This window comes from Trachymyrmex cornetzi, unplaced genomic scaffold, assembly GCF_001594075.2.
Source record: "Trachymyrmex cornetzi isolate Tcor2-1 unplaced genomic scaffold, Tcor1.1 scaffold11, whole genome shotgun sequence".
Lineage (NCBI taxonomy): Eukaryota > Metazoa > Arthropoda > Insecta > Hymenoptera > Formicidae > Trachymyrmex > Trachymyrmex cornetzi.
Window position 1 is genome coordinate 2,261,884 of NW_017295653.1, and position 11,579 is coordinate 2,273,462.

The 11,579-nt window shown below is 32.6% G+C and overlaps 1 protein-coding gene across 1 annotated transcript; it reads left to right on the forward strand.

The window, feature by feature from the left end:
- The first annotated feature begins 775 nt into the window (after positions 1 to 775).
- On the forward strand, positions 776 to 10,463 carry ana3 (rotatin homolog anastral spindle 3). The gene is made up of 28 exons (XM_018510060.1): positions 776 to 861; positions 962 to 1,146; positions 1,361 to 1,504; positions 1,599 to 1,738; positions 1,907 to 2,162; positions 2,233 to 2,391; positions 2,511 to 2,615; positions 2,692 to 3,213; positions 3,290 to 3,742; positions 3,859 to 4,068; positions 4,138 to 4,344; positions 4,536 to 4,709; positions 4,802 to 4,937; positions 5,051 to 5,275; positions 5,425 to 5,686; positions 5,791 to 5,966; positions 6,058 to 6,300; positions 6,418 to 6,641; positions 6,797 to 7,090; positions 7,253 to 7,490; positions 7,574 to 7,742; positions 7,848 to 8,044; positions 8,130 to 8,857; positions 8,942 to 9,146; positions 9,266 to 9,477; positions 9,722 to 9,862; positions 9,920 to 10,049; positions 10,132 to 10,463. The coding sequence occupies exons 1-28, from the start codon at positions 816 to 818 to the stop codon at positions 10,413 to 10,415; spliced, it is 6,465 nt and encodes a 2,154-aa protein (XP_018365562.1). The 5' UTR covers positions 776 to 815; the 3' UTR covers positions 10,416 to 10,463.
- The last annotated feature ends 1,116 nt before the right edge of the window (positions 10,464 to 11,579 follow it).

An 11,579-nucleotide genomic window follows, 5' to 3' on the forward strand; every position in this document is an offset into this window, starting at 1 on the left:
ATAATTAAAGCAAAATTTTTTAATAAATTGTATACTTTATTATTTTTAATTTTTTCCGTATATTTAAACAAAAAAAATTGATAATTTTATCTACAATTAATTGAATCAATACGATAAATATTACTTGATAAATTAATGGATCAGCATAATGTTAAAGTAAAATTATTCCTATTTTGTTTACATATATTCAGCAACAAACGTTTCTCAATATATTAACAAAATAATATGGACTATTTATTATGTTTAATAAATATTAAATTAATTGAAGTTCAATTAAAGTTGTCCTAAAATTACAAACTCATTCCATTTACCCTTGTCTCTCTCTCTCTGTACGGCACAGTACTAACGAATACCATTAAATATTTATTTGAAGATTCTATTCATCGATTAATACGAATTTCCATAGATACTCCCACGGGTAATGATACGAAGCGTAATCGCCGCCGTACCGTACGAAATTCGATTGAGTTCGCGACGTTGCGTCGCACCCCGAGCATGCGCCCGTTAAAATCTCTACGATAAACACGGTTGTCGATGATCGCGCGGGTATTCTTATCGGCAGCGAACGGTACATGTGGCGCCATCTAACAATGATTTCTGTAATTCCTTGAGAAAACCCCGTCGATAATACAGGCTGGTTATCCACCGACAGTGACACTGCGCGGCGCAAATACTGTCGCGAACCGCCGTTATTTATCAGCGCTCTTATTTGTTGTTTATCTTGTGGCTCTTTCCACCAAATTTGGCGGTTAAATTTTCAAAGCCTGGATGACAGATAACCTATGACAGATAACCTCTGACGAATTGTTTCTACGATGCTGAGCACTGCCGGAATAACTGCTGTACACGTTAAAAAACTTGGTAAGGGATATAAAAGGAAATAATTGGTTATTTTGAAAAATTTGATATGAACACACATCTATTTTGTGTCTTTCTCGTTACTTTTACATTTCTTTTGCAGGCCACACTATTGAAGAGATACGACTGCGAGCTTTGGATAATATTATTTCCAAGTATGATTTAGGTTTTGTCTGTGATTGCAATGCTGTCAAGAGAGAGATAATTCAGAAACTGTTTAATTGGTTTTCATTCGAGACTGCACCACAGCCAGAGAAAGTACTGAATTTGTTATTGCGGCTTTTAAAGGTATTTAGATTATCTTGTTGATGATTTCTGATTAATTTGAAGATCAGGAAAAATCCAATACTTTTTTAAATGTTTGTCAATTAAGTTTAAAATGAGATATTTCTGATATAAAAGATATCTATTTTAAATAGCGCTTTACATTTTTGTAAAATATTTTTTAACTTACAGTATAAATAACTCTGTATTTTAATTAATGTATCATCTTTGCTTCAAGGCAGATGCAAACAGTTATTTGAATGCATTTGGCAAGTTGAAGTTCCAAAATGAGCTATATGAATTGAGGAGAAACCTCTCTCCTGAATGGTACGCAAAATTAGATGAAATTGAACAAGTTATTCTGCATTTAGAAAAGAGTTGGGTAAGTGTGTCAAACATATGTATTAAAATGACAATAGTTGTGTATTAATATTTTGTATATATCAGAAATATAGAGATAATCATTACCATTGCAGGATGTTGCCACAGAATTTTCAGAATTTGATAGACATAGAATACGAACACAAAATTATATTAGATATAAGAATAAGGACTATGAAAGAGAAGATTATGACAATTTGAATGATATTGTAAATCTGCCGTCTATCTTGGACAAGTAAGAATTAATATAGATAGAATAGCAAAATTGTTATTGAGCACTCTTTTAAAAAATCAGGATTTGTCCAAAAGATATGCGTTGAAAAAAATTTTTTTTTTTTAATAGCATGCATGTATATTTTATATATAAAATTTATATTTTAATATATTGTATAATTGTTTATAGTACTACATTTGATACAACATTGGATCGTGAGACTGGCACGCGAGTTTCCAAAACGATAGAAGGTGGTATTAAATGGCTAGTAATGCCATGGCAGCCGCTAGTTACATCGGACAGAGGTGTACTTACTGCAGTTGAAGAAGCTCTTAATAATACCGTCGATATTAATCATATACTACATACTTGTCAGTTTATAACAAATGTTATGATGCAAGATTTTCCAGCAGAAGTTTTCCTTCAGCGGCCCGCAATAATCACGGTAAATATTTTCTTTTAATGAATTATATGTTTGAATGATTAATGAAATACATGTATCTAAAATGTTACAGATACTTAATGGTCTTCTTAACTCTAGCACTAGCATGTCAGAAACTAATATTGCATGTATAGTTCCAACTGTATTAAGAACTTTGCGTAAATTAACTCGGTCTCTAAGGTTTCGCATTTATTATTACTGTGAACCATGTGTAGCAAATAAAAAACAAAAGGTAATATTTAATATCTTATTTAATTGATACAAAAAGTTATACGTAATACAATCTTTTTATGTTTAATAATATAATGATTTATTGATTGTTTTTTTTGCCTGCATAATTTTTTTATATAGTTATTAGGAAGTAAGTTAGATAGCAACGTTTACACATCCTCAGAAGGTGGAGACGGTCCAGATAGTGGTCTGCGCGAAGCAAACTATCAAGCATATCAATCAGCAGTGAGTAGTTTTTGATTTTAATTTCTTATCAAATTTATCATTCTTCACATTTTTTTATTATAATATTCTTGTTTAGGGGACTAGTGATAGAAGTCAAAGTATTAGTGAAAATATCGACGATTCTGTCTTACAGTTGCAGCAGATGCTTCTACCGGTTTATTGTATAGAATCTTTGAAACACGTTCTTACCCAATTAAGCATTCCTATCGATTCCATATTTCCTCTACGAAACATCAAATATATTACGGATCTAACACATGAATTAGTACAACTGTTAACAATTTGTGTAATGCCGAATATATGGCTCTGCAACGACGGTACGGCATCGAAGATAAATGATGATTTGAAAGCGTTATTCAATTTAATTGGGGAAGTGATGGAATACTTTGGAAACTGCAGTAATGTCGATCACTTGAGGATAACATACTTGTATCTTACTACTATTATTATGAAGTTGTTGAGCAGTATCGTACCATTAGAGCTGGCCAACGCTGTTATACCGAATGCTTTGAAGGCATCGATAACAAATGCTGTGATGGACGCACCAATATATCTATTATATCCAGCGTTGCATTCCATACTTTTAGAATATGCTCGTGTAAGTAATTCAAATCTTTTTATTTATTCATCGATATCGCCGCGGTAATTATTTCTAATAATCTTTCTTTTTGTAGCAATTTCAAGACTCTAATCAAACAGCATTGATAAAATTATTTGATGAAACTAGAACTGTCGCAAAATCTATGCAGTCAGCTATTTATATATTAAAAAACTTATCGGAGCAATCACCTTCGGAAACGTTAAGAATGTTACATGCGTCCAAATTGAGTCTCTCTTATCATAAAAATTTAATCGTCGTTAAAACTGCTATAAAATTTTTACAAGATATCCCGAAATATTCTTTAAATGATGAGGATTGTGCTCTGGCAACAAAAATAATGTTGCATTTATTAGCAAATGCTGATGTAGACGTTCGATATACCACATATGCCGAATGCTACACTCTGATTAAGAGTATTCTGGGGGTAGAATATAATAAATTATCATGGGAAAATTTGATATTTCTGCTTGAACCAAATGTCCTGACAGAAATTATTTCTCATGGTGCAAGCAGTGAAGATAGCAGGGTAAATAAAAATTTTTTATCAGGCAGTTTTGTTCAAACATTCACTATTGCAAAATTATTATATATAGGGTTTTTGATTTCACAATTTAATTTAATTTTTTTTTATTTGATATGCAGATAAATGAAATGTCGAGAGACATGCTGGTGTTTATATTGAAAGGAAAAATACAAATGGGCGAAACTGGATGGTTGAAAACTCTAGAAGCTCTGATTCCTGTATTGTACCTTTTACAATGTCACGCTGATACCTATACACCATTAGGACAATGTATAACTAAAATATTTGATCCCGATGTTTCCAATGATATACAGTTGCCTTTTCTTGAGGTGATTTAACTTTATCAAAAACGTTTATTTGTGATTATTTATTATGTGCTACATTGTTTTCAATTTCAGGTGTTAAAAGGCAATTTAAGATTTCTCTATTCATCAGATAATAATATTCGGGAAGAAGCGTTATGTCGATTAATCTGGCTCCTTGGGAAGGAAAAGGATTCTGTCCAGAAATTGCCGCGCTTATCATCTTTACACGGCTTACCTCTTAGTTCACTCTGTATATTTGAGCGTAAAAACTTCGTTAAGCGATCAGAAGGCAATTATCAGGTTACATATTTGCATTCAAAATATTTGAAAATCTTTTACAGTCTTGACGAGTCATATTTGGAAGGAAATTGTTCTTTATATTTTAAATTATTAAAATAGAAAATTAAATTTAAAATGTTATTATATATATATTTATAATTATAATATATAATGATTTTGGGCCTAATTAAAAAAAATGTTTGTGTTTGCAGAGAAGCAATATGTTATCTGTATTAGAAATGTTGAACGAACCAAATGTCGATCCAAAAATTCGAAAATCTGCATTAGTACAAATTAGTGTGATGCTTTCAGACACTTCTTTACATAAATTGTTTATTAATCAAGGTGGACTGCCTTTGATTTTGGATATTTTCAATAAATCACTGGTAAGTTACTGTACTTGATAAAAAAAATATTGCAGGCTTTTCTGTGATTTAAAAACATTAAATGTTTTAAATATGTTAAACATTATTTTTAGGTAGAAAAGAATTATGTAAATTATCCAGATTCTGTGATTCCGATAATCAGCATACTAAAACTACTCGCATTTTTTGAATGTACCATACGACATGAGTTATCTCTCAACACTGATGTTTTTTTTAACATCATAAGAAGTATGTATATTTGATTATGATTTTTTATTCCACATATTTGTTCAAAATTTAATTGAAAGATATGTACCTACTAAAATTCCAATGATATTTTGATATAAAACTTTACGTTTTAGGTCTCTTTTTGTTTCCAAACAACGAATGTGTGAAATCTGATGGCGCACAACTATTGTGTTTACTACTTTATAATGAATATATTATAAGAGTTAGTGAAAGAGATATAGAAAATAATATCGCGTCACATATCTCGTTACCATATATTGTTGTGACAAACATGAAACTACCATTCATATGCAGATCTCATTGGAAGACGAGTATACATAGGCGATCTGATATGTCATGTAAGTAATTGTACTTATAAAATATATTTTATAAGTACAAAATTATAATAATCATATATAATAATTATTATAACTGAAACTATATTACTAACCTTGCATGATTTTGAGTTATAAAACTAAAACATAAATACTTCTTTTATAATTTATAGTACTTCATGGCAGCAATTCAGTAGTCTTGACTTTCATTAGACAGTATTGGGCCTGGGAATGGAACGGTGGTGCAAATATGTTATGGAAATGTTTGGATGACTTAAAGGATTCCGAAATTTCACAGAAACTGATGATTCTTGAAAACGATCTTCTTTCTTTACGATATAGTTTTCCTCAATACTGTTGTCAACAGCAACTTTATAATATTCAAAATTCTACTACACATTATAGCGTTATATGTGCGTTAGATTATCTTACAATGTAAGCTATTATTAAATTATTAAGTTAATAATTTTTATTAATGCTATTTTTGTTACAAATATATATTATAGTATATTATTCATTATAATTATTTAATTTTGCAGGTATCTAAAATTTTACAAAGTACTTCAACGAACTGAAGAAAAAGATATCGAGTCACTTCCATGGGAACAAACATTCGAGCGATTTTTATTATCGCATCCCACAAGTAAAGAGGACTGTGACTTATTTGTGGACGTTCTAATTTTTCTACAATTATATTTAAATGTTGCAAAGAAAGGTAAGATGGCTTGGATAATGTATTGAGCGAACGTTTTTTTTTTCTAAATACGAATTATATTAATATAATTCTTTTTTTTTTTAATTCTCAGAAAAAGGTTCATGGATCAGTAGAATTATGAAAAACATGACGAGATCACTGGCAGATTTATTTAAGAACTTAGAAGTTGACAATCAGAATGTACATCAATCTATACTCAAATTAGTACGCACATGTTCAGTGATCGAAAAAATGCAAAAATCTAACGACGAACCTAAAAACACCTGGATTCGATTTGTAGAGTTCGTTGTTTCAACATTATGTTTTGGAGATCAGCAGCATTTCTACAATCTCGGTATTAATATTCCGATTAGATATATTACATCTAAATTTTGAATGATGCTTTTATTTCATAATGTCGATATTTTATAAAGTTTAATGTTATAAATGTGCTTTCTTTTCTTTTTTACAGCATATCTTGATTGGTTACTAACATGTTTGACGTATTTGATTGGGCAGTGCGAATGGGGAAATCATAAGAATCTATTATTGTCGCTTTGCAATACGCTTATTGAGCCGATCGTGTCCTTTCATGGTGCTGGTACTGTCAGTTTTATGGGTTTATCAATAACCAGAAATTCGATAATATGTCTTAATCATTTGTTGCATCAAATGCAAGTCAATTTTAATAAAAATGTAAGTATTTTCTATTTTATAGTGTTTTGAAAATGATATGTTATATACGAATTATTGTTTATTAATTGCGTATTATAAATCATTTTTATATTCGTTTTTTATTTCACGTTAATCATTAATGGCAATGCATGCGAATAATACGATTATCATTTTAGTCATGGATAGTATTTTGGTGCGAAGAAGGCCGTTCGTTAAATTGGCTACCCATGTTATGGCAAAATAGAGATCCTTTGGTACGCGCTTCGGCTTTACAATTATTGGCAGGTTTGATGAACACAGTACATACTGCATCGCAACTCTTCAACGCAATCGCCATGGCACCGAGTGATTTGTGTCACACATTGCTCCAGTGTATCACAAGCAGAGATGAATCTTGTTTAGTGAGAGAACAAGCGTGTATCGCGTTTTGCAACTTGCTAAAAAACTGCAACTCTATGACTTTTCAATGTGTAAGTGCGAAAATGATGAGAAGAATTAGTTTTAAATAAAAAAATTTTTATCTTTAATAATATCACACAAACCATATTCATATTTTAATTAATATTATATAAAATATCACATTTTTTACATATCTGAAATTATATATATTTAAGGATGATCTTTTTGTACAGGACGATTCTTTACAACCACAAGCTATTCTGATACACGTCGAACAACGCAATGTGTATCATGAAATCAGTATACTATGTTCCAATATCTATATGTTGACTACTTTAGACGCGGAACAGTCCGAATGTCAAGGAAACGATAGCAAAGCAATGATTGCGCAAAGTTTGCAATCTAGTTGCATTTCATTAGTACCACGCACCGTATCGCACTTATACAATTGTCAGGATGAGTTACAACTCTGTAATTATATTATTTAATTGTACACTTTAAAAAGTTATTTTATACAATTTTATTTGTAATTCATTTTTGTATATTTTTCCTAGTTTCCGGCAGGGTTTCTGAAATAACTGATATGGACAATTTTATGGAATCAATAGCAACGCCTTCACTTATTACAGCTGCTTGTAACTTATTGAACAATTTAATATTCATCGGACAACATGAGGTGGTACGGCAAATTTACGAATATTCCATTGATAAGTATTTACTTGGGTATGTATATAAAAAAATTTTATATATATATATATATAGATATAACATTAGATTATCTTTTCATCTATATTATCTCATTTGAGATATCTCTTCTTTCATTTTAAGGTGTTTAACTGAGATTCCGAAAGATATCAGAAGCAGGAAAAATTTGAGTCATTATTCTGACATATTAGAGATGTATATTAGCATTTGCACAGTTTTAACAAATTGTATCACGCATAGCAATGAATACGCAGCCGTCGTACTTTTTTCCCCTGATTCGCTTTATACTATATTTTGCTTCCTAAATATCGATTTATATCGTACGTACTTTAATATTTAATATAATCATTAATTGAATTTTTAAACAATATCCCACATCCTTAATTAATGCAGTAATTTTCTTAGAGTTTACTGAACCGCGTCTGATATATCTACGCAACAGATTCTGGACGGAGATTTATAATTTTGTGGCTGTGCTTTCGTTAACGGAAGACCAGCACTTTGAAGCCATTCAAAGCGCGTTAGAATTATGTGGCCCTGAAACGGTCATGGTTTCCATTTGTTTCTCGATAAGGGACTCCATGACTGATTTGAGAATGAGTGCTATTAGCCTCTTAACTTTCCTACTGTCTCACGAGATTCAGAAAGATTCCCTGGGAAGAAATAGCACGTTTTTATTACAAACTGTGCTGGATACTAATGTGGCACATGTCTCGATTGAAAGCAAGGATGGTATTTTGCGAGATGTCATATCGAACGTCAACAAATTATCAATAAGAGACGCGAACGCGCATTCCAGAAAATCGAATGAAAACGAGAAAGATTCGCATGCAAAAGACGATAAGCTACCGAATCAAGAACAAGCTACTACTATAGGAGACGAATTATGTGGACTATTGCTGCATCTTTTCATCGCTCATAGCTATGCAAAATCTAAAAAGAGCAGCAAACAATCGGAGGACAAAGATCTCATTGTAGGCGCCCTTACCAATCTACTATGCGTGTCAAAGAAGGCGAAGCGAACGGCGTTATGGGGTAATCTTTCTGAGACTGCGTTGATGATCCTAAAAGAATTGTATGTCAAATTGAATCTTCAACCATTTGAGCTTTACAAGAAGCAAGCGGAAAAGAAAGTAAAGGAAGACATATAAAACATTTATATGGAATTAATCACAATTTCTATACGAATTTATAAAAACCACTTTTTTAAATTGCAGGTTCATCCTCTATTGCACGATGTGAATTATATCTTCATACTTCTGATGAACTTTATGTGCGGAGACGTATGTGTTAAGGAAAGCCTAACAAAGGAAGGCTTGGCAGACGTAGTACATAAGTTGTGGGCTTGGATAGCATTAAATAAAACAGTATCAACGTCCGCCTTAAAATTACTGGCGACGTTCACGACGAAATGTAATGTTGGTAAGATGATTTGAAAGCATTTAGTTGTTAATAATATAAATAATATTGATGACAAAGATATACGATTTCTCTGTGTCATTTTTAAATTAATTGCGCTTTAATTTTATCGCATTTTTTAGCCGCACTATCCTTAACATTAACGACCATATTACCGGGAAGTGGCTTAAGAAAAACGCCAAATACGCTCGCGTTGATACACGTTGTTATACAAGTAACGTGCAAAGAAATAGAAAGGGCCGGTCAAATTTTCGATAATCACAAGATGCATTTTGCTTTCCACATCCTGCGAAACGCGGTGCATGTTCATGAGTGTAGAGTCTGCATTTCGAAGGTAATTACATCATCTACCCGTTATTGTAATTAGAGAATAGTTTTGAAGCAATGAGACTCAGACTGCGTTTACTTTGGGCGCTCACGTGCTGTAAATTTCATTCTATCTTCCTTTCACATGTAATGAACGATACAAATAGAAGCTTACAGAGCGCACTAAGCAAACAGTCTTAGTAATGAGCATGTGCTTAGTAGTACGAGCATTTCCACACTAATTAACTATGAATTAATTGTTCATTTTACAGAGTAATCTTCTTCAGCTTTTTACCAAGATACATCCCACTATCACCAAAAGAACGAAACCATGGCCATTAGTGGAACTGTATTGTCTAGAGTTTTTATTAGATTTTACTTACTACGAGGAAGGGCAATTGTGCGTGCCAAAGGTAAAATATAGAGAAATATATTAGTTGCTTGATAACTATATATAGTATATTTTTTAGGCCACTGATTCTCTAGACGTCCTAATGTATTTAGCAAAATGTCCTTCATCAACGAACAGAGTACTTGCAATATCGATATTACGTAATTTAGCTTTCAACATAGCGAATAGACCTCGGCTTCTTAGTTCAGGTAAATATACAAATACAAATATGCAAGATAGGTGCAATGATTTATATTCATTGCATATTACATTATATTTGTTATTTTACAGTGGATTTTATAAATCTGTTGCACGACGTTTTTAAGAATGGATCGCCATGTGAGATCAATTTGGCTGGATCCATGCTGTGGTCTTTGATCAACAACAATCAAAAAGGAAAACTTATTATGCGAAGTGCTGGATTCTCTCAAAGCATTCGGGAAGCCCTCGGCAGATTTACGTTGTCAAGTATCGATGCTAGTAAACAGGAGCAGGAATTAGTTAAAGTTCTGCAATATGTGCTCACCATTCTCAGTCCAGTCGAAGTAAAGAACAGTGATGCTCAACCTAGTTGATATTTTAAAGAATGATCAAATGTTGTACATACATATTTATTTTTTATCTTCGATCGACGTTAACTTGTAAAATAATAAATTCAATGATTGTAATATTTTTTATATATGGGACATTGTATAGTTATATGTATTGTATGCATCTCAAAGAAATAACTTCGTACAAACTCTATTAATATAGGTATATACTTTTTGAATAAATGTTTAATGTCATTATATAATATTTTTAACAACTATTTATAATCCATGTTGTGTATTTAAATGATTGAAGCAGAAAGAAACTTGAAAGAGGACATGGCAGCCCATCAATAATAATTTATTATTGATTAATATCTTATTCCAGAATACACATAAAATTATGACAAAAAAAAGTTTTTCTCTGAATTCGGAAACTATAATTTCCACTAGAATTGATACACTGTATCGCCAAATGTGGCTAAGAGTTTAATCTTTTTAGATAAAATAGTTGTATATGCTTCGACATTTTGTCAGTAGAGGGAAGGCAAGGCAGTAATATTGGAAGGCAATAATATTAAGAGTTCCTATAATGACAGTCAAGACATAAGACCGGAAGGACGCCATTGCTGGGCGCCGGCCGGAAACAGCACAAATAGACGTGTTCGCGCCTGTTTGTACTACTACACCATGAAACAGTTGCTCACACCAATTCACAGATTCACTAACACATCGAAAGCGTCTAGAAATGGCGCCGACCAATCACGAGGGCGTCGCCCTTCATGTCTTGACTTTCATTATAGGGACTCTATATAATATTCGAGTCTCTTGATGCGTTCGGGGAGGCGCTATTAGCGTTACCTCCGTTATTCTATCTATTGTTTATTAGGTCGCGGCACTGAACTCTATACTGGAATGGGCATCTAGGAAAATTCGTGGCCGCGATTGATCAGTCGCCATCTTGGCTCGATCAGATGCCTGAGCAAATCAGAAGCTTCACGTCTACATAGATTTCCATACATCGATCGCAACCATGGTGGAAGGGATAGCACTATCCCTTCCACCATGAACGCAACGCGCGTGCGAACGCTTCTGATTTGCTCAGGCATCTGATCGAGCCAAGATGGCGACTGATCAATCGCGGCCACACGCAACGCGCGCGCGAACGCTTCTGATTTGCTCAGGCATCTGATCGAGCCAAGATGGCGACTG